General features: G+C 58.1%; 2 protein-coding genes across 3 annotated transcripts; one reads left to right on the top strand and one right to left on the bottom strand.

Annotated features, from left to right (window-relative positions):
- Window positions 1–659: 659 nt before the first annotated feature.
- On the top strand, window positions 660–4,491 carry LOC125156159 (proline-rich protein 2-like). Its single transcript, XM_047841932.1, has 2 exons — window positions 660–2,098; window positions 2,233–4,491. The coding sequence occupies exon 2, from the start codon at window positions 2,330–2,332 to the stop codon at window positions 3,518–3,520; it is 1,191 nt and encodes a 396-aa protein (XP_047697888.1). The 5' UTR covers window positions 660–2,098; window positions 2,233–2,329; the 3' UTR covers window positions 3,521–4,491.
- On the bottom strand, window positions 4,301–10,125 carry GSDMD (gasdermin D). Of its 2 annotated transcripts, none has more exons than XM_047841930.1 (11): window positions 9,803–10,125; window positions 8,577–8,836; window positions 8,203–8,395; window positions 7,531–7,699; window positions 6,572–6,674; window positions 6,263–6,316; window positions 5,533–5,628; window positions 5,227–5,444; window positions 5,002–5,143; window positions 4,827–4,900; window positions 4,301–4,714 (listed from the first exon to the last, which is right to left on the bottom strand). In XM_047841930.1, exons 2-11 carry the CDS (start codon window positions 8,791–8,793, stop codon window positions 4,472–4,474), a joined length of 1,509 nt encoding a protein of 502 aa, XP_047697886.1. In that variant the 5' UTR covers window positions 8,794–8,836; window positions 9,803–10,125; the 3' UTR covers window positions 4,301–4,471. The 2 variants fall into 2 exon arrangements, with proteins under 2 accessions (XP_047697886.1, XP_047697887.1); XM_047841931.1 differs by having other exon boundaries at window positions 5,227–5,402.
- Window positions 10,126–14,551: the final 4,426 nt, after the last annotated feature.

The raw sequence follows: 14,551 nt of genomic DNA, 5'->3' as shown, positions 1-14,551 counted from the left end.
CGTCCACTCCCCGCTTCTACGCTGTCCGCATCCAAGCCATTGTCCTGCTAGGCGGCACCTCCCTCCTGAATTTTATCTCAGATGGGGCTGTGTTTCCCAATCCCTCACTTCTGAGAACCCTGCAGCTTGGACCCGGTCCAACCCTCTCGTTGAGCAGTGGCCGGGTGCCAGCTTGCCCCAGAAACGTTCGTGCAGAGGTTCAGAGGTGATGGTAAACCACAACACACGGCAGGCACCAGGTTTCACCGAACCCTGGTGTCTTTGTTCCAGTACCAGTAAAGGTGGCTGTTCTCCGGTCCACTGGGACCTTTGCCTGTGGGGAGGCCGTATGGCCTCTACCAAGTGCCCGCTCAGCAGGGGGAACCTCTTCTCCCTGTGTGGCCCAAGGACCCCAAGGACCTCAAGGACCTTGCTGGGGATTCGCCCTTCCCACCAGAGCACCCTCGGGTATTGAGCTGCAGAATTTCTGACTCTGCTCTCTCCTGTTTATGGAGTCCTAATGGTATTGAAACCCTCACGTTTCTCCCTTTCTTCTTCAGGCACTTGTGGGTGTTGCCACTCTTTCTCTTCCTCTCCAGCTACTTTTGGGGGGAGTGCTTTTCCTGTACTCTCCCCCGTTTTTCTGCCCTCTCTCCACAAATACAGCTCCCTACCCTCCAGGGCTTCTCTGTCCCCCAGTTCACCTCTCTGTGCCGTGTCCCTGCTGAGTTCTGTGGCTCAAGTTATACAGTGTTGTGTTAATCCTCAGATCAGTTTCCTAGGTGTGCAAAATGGTTTGGTGCTGACCCAGCTGCGTTTCAGGGACGAGAGAAGCAGAGAACTTCCATGCTGTTCCGCCCTCTTGGCCCTTCTCTGCCTTAGCAAATTTTCAACTGCTATGAGATGAGGTTTTTTTTGGAAGGGGTTAGGGTTAGGGTTAGACGTTACAGAAGAAGAGAACGCAGTGCCCGTCACAGGCCCGTGAAAGACCGTCGCACCCTCTTGTTTTGCGCTAACGCAAGCAGGGGTTTCAAAGTCAAGCCCCTGCTCATGTGTCGTTCTGAGAATCTACGAGCCTTCAGGAAATGCACGACGTAGAGGAGCCAGTTAAACGTTACGTGGAGGTCCATCAGCAAGGCTTGGGTCACTCGTATCTTGTTCGTTGAGTGGCTCAACGAGGCCTCCGGTCCTGCAGTGAAGAAATACCTTTTAGAGAAGAATTTGCCGCTCAAAGCCTTGCTGGTTAGGGTTGCTGCTGAGCCTCCAGGCTTGGAGGACGACTTACTGGAGGAATTGGAGTTCATTAAGGGCAGGTTCCTTCCTCCCAACACCACTCCAGTCCTCCAGCCCGTGGAACAGGAGGTCATTTAGAACTTTAAAAGGCTTTACACCAAAGCCCGACTTCAGCGATGCTTCGAGGTGACCGAAGGATGAACCTCACCCTCCAAGTTTTGGAAAAATCATCTCCACACCATGAACTGCCCCAAGATCATCGATAAAGCCTGGGATGGGGTCACCAAGAGAACCTTCAATTCTGCTTGGAGAAAACTGTGGTCCGATTGCGTTCTTGGAAGTGACTTAGAGGGGCTTGTTCATGAACAGCAGCCACCAGTTGTCGATGAAACTGTGTCCTTGGGAAAGACCAGGGGACTGGAGGTGAACAAGGACGACATTCAGGAGCTGGTGGAGGAGCATGGCCAGGAGGCGACCACCGACGAACTGATGGGTCTGCATCACGAGCAAGAGCTAGAGGTTATGGGGGAGATCTCGTCTGCAGAGGAGGAGAAAAAGCCCTAGGAATCCTCGCTTCAAGTGAGATTAGGGAGATGTGTAAAATGTGGTAAACAGTGAAACATTCTGTAGAGAAGCACCACGCGAACAAGGCTGCAGCAGTCCGAGCGATGAATCTGTTTAACGACAATTCAATGTCACATTTCCGCCAAATCCTCAAAAGGAGGCAAAAGCAGGTGTCATTGGATAAAGTTGAATGAAGAGCAAAGGATTCCATTGAGCCAATAGACGGCAGTGATTCCGTTGGCGATGGTGAAAGTCGTCCTACACAATAACACTCCTCTGTCTTGTCTCCCTCACACCAGCCACGAGGGTTTTCAAAAGAAAGGTAGGTTAATTTGTTTATTTTTCTTTATATTCCGTATTTTCTTCATTATTTTGTATTATATTACAGTATTATAATCATGTTTATAGGAATATTTTTGGGTGGAACCAATCATCTGAGTTTCCATGATTTCTTAGGGGGAAATTCGCTTTGATACACAAGTGCTTTGCTTTACAAGCGTGTTTCCGGAACGAAATCTGCACGCAAACCAAGGTTTGACAAAACAAGAAATGTATGGCGCATGCTCTGGACATGTCAGGAGGCCCTCCCACCACCGTGAACGGTAGGAGAGAAGGAAAAGTTTGTCGGTGGGAGCATCCCGCCGGGCTGTGCTGGCCTCGGAGCTCCCAAGCTGGCCACCCGCGGGGAAGGACCGCAGCTCGCAGGATGGCGTGTGGGGCAGGGCCCGGTCTCCCACTTCGGTTTCCCCTCCGTGCAGCCGGTGTGTGCGGGGAGCGGCCTCAGACCCCCTGGCTGGACCCAGGCCCCGGGCGGGGCCGCACGGAGCCTCATGCCCCCCTCGCCGGTCGCCCTGAGGGCGGAACGTGGGGTAGGTGTCCGGTGCCTGTTCCCTTCGCCAAGCACAGCGCGGCCGGACAGCGATGCCCTCCGGAAAGGAGGTCCCAGACTCAGATGAAGGCTCAGGCAGGCAGCCCCCTGTCCCGGGCCACCCCACCTCGGCTGTGCCTGGGCGTCTCCCACCTGGGGGCCCCACCCCCGCCCCAAGAGCAGGAGCACAGGCTGTCTCCGGAAGGAGCAAGGACGCGTCCGCCTCTCGTGGTCGCGTGTCCGCCGCGCCCCCTACCGGCAAGCCCCCCTCCCACTACCTGCCCGCCAGGTGTGAGGTCGTGCCCAGTCCGCGTGGCCCGGAGGCCGGGCCGTGGCCGCCCCCGGGAGTGTGACCCTTCTCAGAGACTGCTCTGCTGGGCTGCCCCGCGGCAGCACCACAGCCCGATGCCGGCTGAGTGCTTCCGGCCCCGGGGTGTGCGGGGTGGCCGGGTCCCCCAGGTCTGTGCGCAGAGGGCCCGTCTGCTGCGACTTGCCAGCGTTGCTAGGCTCGGACCCGCTTCCCTTCCGTGCGAGGCCCTCCTGCCTCGGTGGCGGTGCTCAGACGCTCTCGGCGCGCTGCTGCTCCTGGAGCCTGGACCATCAATCGGACCCCGCAACTGGGGCTTGGTGGGACACCCACGGCCCGCCTCGGCCCCTGCCCAGGTGTTCCTGAGACCCGGGCGGCTCCAGTTCCGCTGGCGCACTGCAGGTGGCCTTTCAAGCGCCCCCAGGGAGGGTTCTCTAAAGAGGAGCAAAGCCCTGGAGAAGACCATCGGGCCTGGGGACGGAAGCCTCTTACTGGGCTGTGTGGGAGGGCAGCCTCAGGTTGCCGCCCGGATCTGGGAAGTGTGGCGTGCAGTGTCCCTTCTGTTGTGATATTCATTTTACCGCCGGGCTTGGATGCCAGATACTCTCTGCAGTTAATGCCCCAGCCCCAGCCGGACCTCCTGTCCCTTCTCATGAAGCCGCCTGTCAACGGTGGCCGGGACAGAGGGCGTCAGAAGGCGTGTACCTTCCTCTGCCTTCCACCACGAGGGCGGTTGACTGCGTTCCCACCGAGGAGAGGCAGATTTCCCCAGAGATGGGGAGAGCTTCCCGGCCGGGTCACGTACCCTCTCTCCCTGCACGAGGGGCCGCATCTGCCACGCGCAGCTCAGGGCCTGCGAGGGCCCGGAGGCCTGCCCAGGGCCCTGGATGAGCAGCTCGGGGGCTGCGGGCCCCTCTCTGGGGAGAGACTCTTCCCTTGGAGCAGACGTGTTCAGAGGAGGCCCGACCGAAGGCCCGTTTCTCTGGCTTCTCACGTGGGGCATTGCTTCTCCTGGGGCCTCCCTGCAGCCCAGGCCGACTGCTTGCCAGCCACACCTACCCCCCACGGCGGCCCCCACTACCTCCTGGCAGCGGCGTCCTCAAGGTCCCTGAGGCAGATACAGACCCTCTTGGTAAAACCGCTCTGCCCTGTTCTTCGTTGGGCCAGCACAGCGGGGAGGGGCCAGGGCCCAGCCATGCGGCGCTCGCTCCCAGGGTCAAACACAGGGCGGGCTCCCCTCAGCCCCCTAGCGCACCAGCAGCGAGACCACGGGGCGGACGCCTGTGCTCAGTCCCCGCCGCTGCTCCCTACCCAGATCTGGGGCCCCTCAAAACCTCAGTGATCCCATCTTTCCCTTACACATCACATTTATTGACTTTCCCCAACTCCTGGCCCCACGCTGAACCGGCCACGTGGCCGGTCGGGCTCTCGCCTTCCGGGGGCTGGCCGCCAGCTGGGCAGGAGCCCCGCCCCGCCCGGAGGGCTGCCCAGGCGCCCCGGAGGGAGAGCCCGGCTCGGCCCTAAGCGCTGTCCTGGCTCAGATGCGGCAGCAGCACCAGGCAGGCGTAGAGGGCGCTCGTGCGGCCCTGCGCGTCCGGCTGCCAGTGCACCTGGGGGACGTCCACCCGCAGCTCCAGGCCGCACTCCTCCAGCAGGACCCAGGCAGGTGCCTTTGGGTCCCAGCTGCTCCCCAGGAGCTCCTGCGGCAGGGACACGGCCCTGTGCTCCTTCCAGGGGGAGCTCTGCTCCAGGACGCTCTGCACCTGCAGGACGGCGTGGGAGGTCGTCGCTGCCCACTCCACTCCCAGCATCCGGCACGTGCCCCCCCCCCCCCCGACAGGCCCAGCCCTGCCCCGGCCACCCACGCCCTCTCACCAGCCTGGACTGCCCGGACAGGTCCCCTGTCTCCAGCGCCTCCGCGAGCAGTTCACGCTGGGTTTCGTTCAGCTCTGGGGAGAGACTTCAGCTAAGAGGGGGTTCCAGAAAGCCAGCTGGAGAAGCCCATCTCCCTGCCCCCTACCTGCCCCCCCCCCCCCCAGGAGCCTCTCACCAGTCAGTGCTTGTACGAGGTAGAGGATGGGGCGGGCAAGTTCTTCCTCTACCTTTCCAGAGGACTGCACCAGGCACTCCAGGATGGCACTCCCCGGGGCATCGGGGGACGCCACCCACCCACAGCACAGGCCCTGTTCCAGCTGGGGACATATGGTGGGGCGGGTGAGCCCGACGGGCCGGGCGCAGGTCCCACCCACCCTGCCCACTCCAGCAGGCTGCTCACCTCCTCCTGGAGGCTCTCCAAGGCCGGCTCTTCCCGCAACACCTTCATCAGGCCTGCCAGGATCTGCCCGCACAGTTCCCCGGACAAGCCCTTCAGGCCGTCGGCGTGGACACTAACCTCTACCTTCAGGCCCTGAAAGTCTTCAGTGACTGGCATCTGGTCCTCAATGTCCCCATCTGTGTGGAGAGGGCTGGAATTGCCCGGGTGCCCGCAGCACCCTGGAGAGCCCTGGTCAGGAAGGGCAGACTCCCAGGGGGCAAAGGGGAGCCCACCAAGGGTTCTGAGGGTCGTCAAGAAGGTACTGACCCGACACCATGTCCACGGGTGTAGATGGGAACCTCATCTTGAAGTAGCTGAGAGGTATCTGTGACAGGAGACCTGTGCTGCTTGTAGGCTTGTGGCCTGGGTGGGGCAGGGTGGGTCAGTGCAGGGTACAGGTCCCCGAGCCAGACAGGGCTGAAGCCTTCCCCAGACCCCGTCGTCCCTCACCGCCGCCCCAGCACTGGCCGCCCAGGGCAGGGAGTGAGGGTGTGCCAGGCCGAGGCTGGTGTGGTGTTGCTTTACGGCCCGTGAGTGTGTGTGCACGTGTACGTGTGTGAGTGCACATATGAGCGTGCATGTGCACGTGCGAGAGCATTGTGTGAACGTGCACATGTGCGTGCACACGTGTATAGGTGCATCTGTACGTGTGCAACCGTGCGTGTGTGCGTGAGTGCACTGTGTGTACATGTGTGTGTGCGTGTGCATGTGTGACAGCCCGTGTGCACGTGTGTGTGTGAGTGCGTGTGAATGTGCGTTGTACACGTGAGTGAGTGTATGTACGTATGTGCACATGCGCGTGTGTATATGCGTGTGCACAAGCACGTGTGAGCGTGTGGGTGTGTGCACGTGAGTGTGTGTGCGGGTACGTGTGCATGTGCCCGCGTGTGTGTGCCCGTGCGCCCAGTCCTCGGGAGCCCCCGGCTGAGCCATGCTGTGCGGAAGGCCTCAGCCGCTGGTCGTCTGCCCGCGTGGGTGGGGGATCCCCGGTCCTCACCTGTCTGGGGCAGCCTGAAGGTCCTCTCGTCCTTGTGCCGGAGGTGGTGGATCTCTGGCCGCCAGTGGGAGTGGAGCGAGGGGGGGGCAGGTCAGCCAGTGACCCCAGCGTCTCCATCACCCACCGGGGCCACCCTGCACAGTTGTCCCCGTGTGCCCCAACCCCTCACATGCCAGAGCATGGGAATCGCAGCCACCGCAGCCAGGAAGCTGTGCAGCCAGACCCCAGCCAGCCGGCGGCTCTTCCTGTGCCTCCCTGCCTCTCTGCCACGGAGCCCAGGCCCCCCAAGTCACCCCAGTCCCCACTCACCCCAGTCAGGGCCAATAACCAGCAGGTCCATCTGGAATGCAAGGACGCTGCCTGAGGGGATGGTGACTGTCTTCTTCCGGTTCAGGTGGCCCTGGCCCTTGCCCTGAGGGATGGGCACGGGCTCAGGAGTGAGCTCTGGGTTGTGGGGTTGGGTGGGCTGGGTGCGGGTGCTGGGGGTCTGCCTGAGGGTGCTGGGTTTGACCAGCAAACTCTGGGGTGGCCGAGGACACATCACTCCAGACTCCTGAGTCAGAGAAAGGAGAGGGCAGGGGGCCAAGGGCTCTGGCGGCGATGGCCCCAACCAAAGCTCTTCTCCAGTTTTTTTTTTTTTTAATTTGTTTTGTTTTACATTTATTTATTTTTGAGAGGCAGAGAGAGACAGGGCCCAAGTGGGGGAGGGGCAGAGAGTGAGGGAGACACAGCATCCGAAGCAGGCTCCAGGCTCCGAGCTGTCAGCCCAGAGCCCGACGCGGGGCTCGAACTCACAAACTGCGAGATCGTGACCTGAGCGGAAGTCGGACGCTGAACCGGTTGAGCCACCCAGGCGCCCCTCTTCTCCAGTTTTTATTGAGAGTCTTATCAGTACAACTCAAGGGTGCAGGGGCAAGGAACGTGTGCTTTCGAAAGCAGGAAGAAGGCACGCTCATTAACTGTCGGGGGATCGGTCGGATCAGGGTAGTGACGTGCGGGCGGCGGGGGGTGGGGGGCGACGTGACGGGGGCAGTGTATACGTCACAGGAAGGGGGTGGTTCTTCTACCTCAGATTAAGCGTTTACAGAGCGGGGAACACGATCCTCGGGCAAGGTGCGGACGTTTCAAAGGAGACCGGCTCTTCCTGGTCCGCTTTGCTGCTTCTCAACCGGGCCGCCAACGTTCCCTTCTTAGATCCCAGCCGGCCAGGCTCGGCCGCTCCCTCCTGCCTCCCCGACCCCTGCCCGCCCACGGCCCACGCCACGCACCTGCAGGCGTAGGGCTCCGGGCAGGGCGAGTTGGCCACAGCCCTCCTGCTTCTGGGCCCGGGTGACCTCCACCTCCTCCTGCGTCTGCAGCACCTCCGTCACCACGAACACGTCGTTCCCGCAGCTCCGCAGCTGCTGCAGGATCTTGTGCTCCGGCTGCCGCAGGCGCCTACGGCGGGGGGCAGGTCTGGAAGCTCCGGGGGCGCGTCCTGCCCTCTCCGGCCCCGGCCCCGGGCCATGGGTCGAGCCTCCCTCCAGGGACCTCAGCCTTCGTGCCGGTGGGGGGCTGACACGGCCCCGGCCCCAGGAGTGCGGGGGCTCTGCGGGGCCCGAGCACAGGACCCCCGTCGCTCCTTCCCCGGGGGCTCCCAACAGGGTTTGGGGGCGGGGCCAGATCCAGGGGTGATAAGTGGACACCCACAGACGCCTGGAGGTGCCCCCCCCCTTGTCGGCTCCACCCCAGTGGCCTGGGCTCTGCCTGACCACCCTGGCCCTCAGGAGGCGCCCCCCCCCCACCTCTGCAGGCTCGGCAGCCCCCTGGGGACTCCCCCACCCGGACTGTGCTGACCCCTTGGCCTGGCACCGACACCCTGTGACTCCTGATGCCCCAAGGCTGTGACCCAGCGGTTGCTTAAGGTTGGAGCCTCCCCGCCCCCCCCCCCACCGGCTCACCTTTCTTTTTTCATGGCCCCCCAGGTGTTGAGGGGCACTTTCAGCATGCACACGTTCACGGAGGTGCTGGCTGTGGCCGACACCGCTGCCCCGCTCACAAACTTGCCCTGTCCCAGCGCTTTCACCTCCACGTTGCCCTCCACCATCCCGTCCACGAGGTCTTCGATGTGGAAAGAGGCGACGTGCTCCACAGCTAGAGCCAGACCAGAGCTGAGGCTCCATCCTGCCAGCTGCCCCCCGTTCCCCACCCCCACCGGGCAGAGGTGGTGCTTTGTCTTTTGAAAGCACACAGCCCGGACGCCCAGAGCAGGCAGCAGGCCGGCCTGTTCGCTCCCCTCCCACCCGAGGCCCCGACTCAGTGCCCAGCAGGATACCTGGTTCTGGGGCATCAGGCTCCAGAATGTCCCGGATGGACAGGTTGAGACACTTGTAGCGGGGTTTCCAGAACCATGAGCTGGACAGCTTCCTGCCCAGCAGGCAGTAGGGCCGGAAGCTGATGGAGCTCCGCAGGCTGTCCACGGGGATGAGGTCTCGTGTGGGGTCCAGCTCCCGGACCACGCTCTTGACCACCCTTTCGAAGGCGGACGTCATGCTCTCGGGGGGTACAGATGGCTCAGGCTTTCTGCGATCAGGGCTGGAAGAATGGGAGGGGGCCCGGGGCCAAGTGGGTACTTGGATGCCTCCTACGACAGGGAGCTCTCTTCCTCCACAGGCCAGTCCTGGGATGCTCCAACAGGCAGAAAGCTCCCGCCGCTGATCATTACTCAGCACTGTCTACCCTGGCATCCACTCGAACCATCTCTCCATGGGGTGGGTGAGTGCCCCTAGGCTGGGACGGCATTCGCAGCCCTCAGTGGGACTCAGGCCATTCACGCCATCTGTACCACGGCCAGAGTGCCCGCAGGACGCCCAAGAAAGCCCAGGGACTCTCAGTGCTTGGGGAAGGGTGGGGCAGGGCCGCCCTTGGCTACCCACAGAGGCCTCCGTCGTGTTGTCAGCCCAACAGCGCTTAGAGCCACTCTTGAAAAGCAGCCACCGGGGGAGGGCAGGGCAGGGGCCTCAGGGTGAACCCCAGGCCGGTGCTCTCTCTGCTGCAGCAGCTGTCTCCCTGGCTGAGGTGTTCAGGGGGCAGAGGAAGAAACAGGAGCCACCAGGTTCCTGGGCACTTGGCACAGGGGCCACAGCGAGGCCCGGTCAGAGCGTCCCCAGCTTCCAGGTGAAACCTCTAGGGCTTCTTCTGTGCCCAGAGTCTAAGGCTGAGGCTTCAGGGGTCAGAGGCCAAAGCAGGCCTGACCCGGCACCCAGGAGCCCTGGGTCCCAGACAGCAGACCTCCCGTCGGTAGGAACCTCCGAGCCTCAGTGCCCGTCTGAATCGGGAGCGGACCAAAGGTGACCGGAGACCCAGATGGGCTGGTGAGGGGGCTGCCTTCCCAGAGGCCTCGGGCTTCCCCAAACTGGTCTGTGATCATGGGGAGTCCTGGAGGGTGCTGGGACCAGGTGGCCTCCCGAAAGGGCCGACGTCCTCCGCCCCTGGTGTGAGCCACCCCCACGCCCCCGCCCAGCCAGCAAGGAACGGCACTGGGTGTGGGGCGCAGCTCACCGTGACCGTCACCCCAGGCTCCGGGCCCACGACGTGAAGCAAGGCCTCCCTGCAGACCAGGGCTGTGCCGGGAAGCTTCTGAGCAAGTGCACAGACCCAAAAGTGAAACTGTGGCCTAGGGAGGCTGGCCGATGCTCCCGGAAACGCCCCAGGCGGCACACACCCCGTGGGGCCCCTCTCCCCGCCCAGAGTGGAGCAAGCCAGGGGCCATGTGGCAGCCCACGGCCTCCGCCTCCAGCCGGCAACACCTCTCGTGGTTTCTTTCTTACGACTCGGGCGATGGCAAAGGCTCCATTAGACATTTCTCTAAGGAAAATGTACAAACGGGCAGCAACCACTGAAAAGCTGCTCACGCCATCGGCCACCAGAGGCCCGCGCATCAGACCACACCTGTCGCGACCGGCGCGACAAACACCGAGGTCAGGGTCCTGAGGGTAGGGGAATGCAAGAAAAAAGAGAGAGAAGAAAGTTTGGGAACAGGAGGGTCCCCTGGGCTGATGGCCCAAGTGACGGCTTTATTGTTGCTGTACACAATCTTTTATATCCAGACTCTTATGGGTCAGGCCATTCTAAGAGTAAACAGGTTTCGCATGATCGCTGCCAACCAAAACATTTAGTTCTGTTTCTTGTGCATTTTCTAGACGGGTCACAACAAGACCGTGTTGATAAGATTGCTAGCAAAACACAGTTCCCGTGTTTGTTTCTATCTGACTCGGGGCAGAAAAAGGGAGGTAGCATTACTGCCAACACCTGCAGACCACGGGCTTCAGGAATTAACTTTCTCAGCCTTGACAAGGCTTTCGTATGCCCTTGAAAGTGGGGGAATGGGAGCGGGAACCACCGGGTTGGCTAAGTCAACAGGGAACCATTGCTCGACCCGGTCTCAGCCTGGCGCCGGGGCCCGGCCTCCCACACGTCCCCCTATTGTTTGTAATTGCAACATGTGCATCCTGGCCTGGTTTGTGGTAAAGGCAGTAAGACCCCATCTCCAGAAATAACACAGCAAGACGAGTATAACAGATATTACGGAAACAATTCCAATAAAGATCCGAAAGGAATGCGGAAGAATATTAAACGGATTAAACCCATTAAGTTGGTGCAGTGTGGTTTCAGCGAGATCTCCAGGGCCAGGGAAACTGAGTGAGCTACTGGCAACAGCATTTATCTCTTCTTGTAGCTGTAAGAGGTCTAAGCTCGTGTTAGCATCATGCCAAACCCCTCGTAAACGACGACGCACTTGTCCCCATGTCACATTGGTATACTCTAAAGGGGTAACACAGATGTGCTTATAGGCATCATGACAAATTAAAGAAAGTCTGGGACGCAAAACAGCAAACTGGTCACCAAGATACATTAATGCTTCTTGTAGTGCCCCTAACTGGGCTTCCAATTTACGGTCTGTTCGTTCTCGAGTGGCAAACACCTTGGATACGTTATGAGCGAACTCATGTACGTGGGATGCCGTTTGGGCACTTTCATGTAAGGATATGACGGATACAGTTGCAGAGGCCATTACAGTCACTGTCGCTATGAGTCCAGCAATCAAGAGTCCAAGAAACCGTCTGGTCCTGCGCAGCCGTTTGCTGATTTCTAAGGCCAATTGCGTCCCATAATTAGGATACCAAGGCCCTGTAACGTCCACTGGCAACACCCGATAGGGAGGTGGTAAGACCAGATAAACCTTCGTTCCACTTCTAGAGGGCCCATCTACTGGCAGACAATTGGTCAAGACACAAGCAGGACACGTCAGCCGGTATAACTGATGACCATCTTCTTTCACCGGAGTAATGGTCCCGTCTGCAACAATCAGATAGTAGGGTGGAGGAACACAGGCACGCAATTGCAGAACTGGAGAAACATACTATTCTGGACAACTAAAGCTGTCGTCAGTGTATATTTTATCAAAGGTAGCATATAACTTCCAAAGATCAGAATGAGTTCTCCCTTCAGGGGATTGCAAAATGGTTTGTGGGATAATCTTGTGCTGTACCTGTACCTCGCTAGGAGGTGGACCCACGACCCTGGGATCAAGAGTCCCATGCTCTACCGACTGAGCTAGCCGGGCCTTTCGGGAATAATCTGTAATGGTATAGTATATGTCTTCAGGAGTCATCCTCAATGAAGAGGATTGGGCACATTTACCCCACCGTGAGTCCCCGGTAAGGCCTTGACCAGCTGAGGGACACATAGGAAGATTCCGAGGGGGATCACGCGGCCCAAAAAACATCCATTCTCCTAATAATTCTCTCTTTTGCCAATAAGCGGCAACGGAGCGGGGTGCCCGTTCAGAAGGACGCTTATCATTTTGCCACATAGTATAAGTAACAGACCGCCCTGCTGGTTTCGCACCCAAACACCCATAAGCAAGTTTGTACGGCGTAGACTCCCTTTGCAGGCAGATGGGTGTTCCTGCCGAGAGTGCCGTCCAATTTATAGAGGCCGACACAGTGGGCAAAAACCCTGCCTCTTCCCTCCCATAAAGGTGAGACTGGTGTATGCTTTGGGTGTGGGGTCTCTCCACGGTACAGGTTGTGCTGTAGGAGGACCTACCACGTATGCCCAGCAGAGGGCAGACTCCCCGGCTGTAGTGAGAAGGCACAGGCATGCCAAGAAGACATGTGTGGCCGCTACCTCTCTACCTGAGGCCATCACTACATCAGTGGCCTGGGTCAGCAGGTTCTTTATCTGTCCCCAGGTGGGTGTACCCGCCTCATGACTCCGCCGTTGTCGCTTCTGGGGGGGCTCCGTCGCTGTCAATTTGGCCATTTTTCGGCGCAACCGTAATGTCTCTGGGGAGCCGAAGCGGGACCCAGCGTGGCGCTTCCTCATCCTGTGGAAAAACACAAGCATACCCTCGCCCTTTTCGAAGGACTGGGTCTGGGCCTCGCCAAATGCCTCCCGGCATATCTTTCCACCTTGCCATCAAGAGAGGTTCTTGACTCCTTCCCCAGCGACGCCCTGCGGCAGTCCTCCCTGCTTCATTGACATTAAAAAAATCTAAAACATACAACACGAGAGTGAGATGTCCATGTGGGGAATGCTTGATCTTTCCCTTTAATATCTCCCCCTCTTTAAGTTTTTGCAGATACTGTTTTAGAGTCAGATGAGCTCGCTCAACAATAGCCTGTCCTGTGGAATTATAAGCAATGCCAGTTGTGTGCTCAATTCGGAGTCGGCGGCAAAATTCTGTAAAAGATTTAGAAGTATAATCATTACCATCGTCAGTTTTTATTTTACGAGGTTTGCCCATTGCTGCAAAGGCAGAAAATAGGTGATTTTGAACATCAACAAATGCTTCTCCTGAGTGGGCTGAAGCACGTATATAGCCTGAGCAAGTATCTACAGACACATGTATACATTGCAATTTCCCAAAAGGTAAATATTGGGTGACGTCCATTTGCCACGAGTCATTGGGCCGAAGACCTCGGGGATTAATGGCATAGACCGGCTGTGGGAAGAATTGTGGACAGATGCCACACTGTCTGACAGTTCGGCCGCTTCACGAGATATTTTGAATTCTCGTCGAAGGGCTGCCGCATTCTGATGAAAATTATCACGACTCCTTTTGGCTGTTTCCAAAGGAGTGGTAATGGGCAGAGCTTGCAATAAATGGGCTGCGGCATCGGCTATCCGATTCCCAGCAACTAGGGGACCGGGCAGATCGGTGTGAGCTCGAATGTGGGAAATATAAATTGGACTGTGCCGTGAATTAAGAAGTTTTTGTATAGCATGAAATAGATGATAAACTTCCTCATCTGCTGTCGGTATAAAGGCAGTGGGAAGCTGCAACACGGCTTTGACAAGGTATTGACTGTCGGAATAGACATTTGTAGATTCTGGGTAAGTTCTTAGGGCTACCTGAACGGCATAAAGCTCGGCCCTTTGGACAGATTTAGTCGTATCATTTAAAGTGATCAGATTTTTATGTTGGGAAGTGACATAATACACTGCAATTTCACCCTCTTTACTAGCATCCACAAAAATGGAAGCAGCATCTTCAATCGGCTGACAGACAATAGGATTATAGGGCAAAATATCTATAAGACTGACACCTTGTATTAAAGAATCAGAAGGTAGATGAAATTTAGTTGGACCTGTAAAATTAGCCAAGGCAAGTTGCCATTCGATGGACTGGGCAAAAGCAGCGTCCACCAGCTTCTGTGTCAGAAAGGCACAGGCAATAAATTCTGGATCGTGTCCAAAGAGCTGAACAGCTCGGGATCTTCCTCTAATGATGAGAAGACAAACCATAGATAGCAAAGGATTAATGACATGCCGAGAGTGTAAGGCTAAATGTAGCCGTTCAAGTGGGCCGTGAGATTGCCACAGAATTGCAAAGGGGATGACCTGAGGTTTCAATATGATTAGATACAAAGGCTGAGAAGGGTCAACTCTAGTGACTTGGGCCTGCTGAATGGCCTGTTCTATAAGTCTTATAGCTTCTTTCGCTTCTTGAGTGAGACTTTGCGGGGATGCTGGAGAACCATCTCCTTTTAGAATATTAAACGAAGGCAGTGATTGTTCTGTGGTGACCCCTGGTGTGTTTCTAATCCAATTTATATCTCCTAAGAATTTCTGAAAATCATTTAGAGCAGTCAAATGTCCGGTTCTAACTGATACTTTCTGAGGTCGGACAGTTGATTTGGAGATGAGATACCCTAGGTATTCAAAAGGTGCTTCCCTTTGCACTTTCTCGGGGGCAACAATCAAATTATATGCTTTAAGGCATCTTTGAAGAGAAACAAAAGC

This window comes from Prionailurus viverrinus, chromosome F2, assembly GCF_022837055.1.
Source record: "Prionailurus viverrinus isolate Anna chromosome F2, UM_Priviv_1.0, whole genome shotgun sequence".
In the NCBI taxonomy this organism is placed as follows: domain Eukaryota; kingdom Metazoa; phylum Chordata; class Mammalia; order Carnivora; family Felidae; genus Prionailurus; species Prionailurus viverrinus.
Note: the sequence above shows the minus strand (reverse complement) of the source record. Positions and strands in the feature narration are given on the sequence as shown.

Bases quoted from the DNA above. Each gene is read 5' to 3' on its own strand.
- LOC125156159 (XM_047841932.1), top strand. From the start codon at position 2,330: ATGGCGCATGCTCTGGACATGTCAGGAGGCCCTCCCACCACCGTGAAC.
- GSDMD (XM_047841930.1), bottom strand. From the start codon at position 8,793: ATGACGTCCGCCTTCGAAAGGGTGGTCAAGAGCGTGGTCCGGGAGCTG. The intron at 8,396-8,576 runs GTATCCTGCTGG...GTCTGGCTCTAG, and splicing joins GCCTGATGCCCCAGAACCAG to CTGTGGAGCACGTCGCCTCT. The intron at 5,144-5,226 runs GTGAGCAGCCTG...ATATGTCCCCAG, and splicing joins TGGAGAGCCTCCAGGAGGAG to CTGGAACAGGGCCTGTGCTG.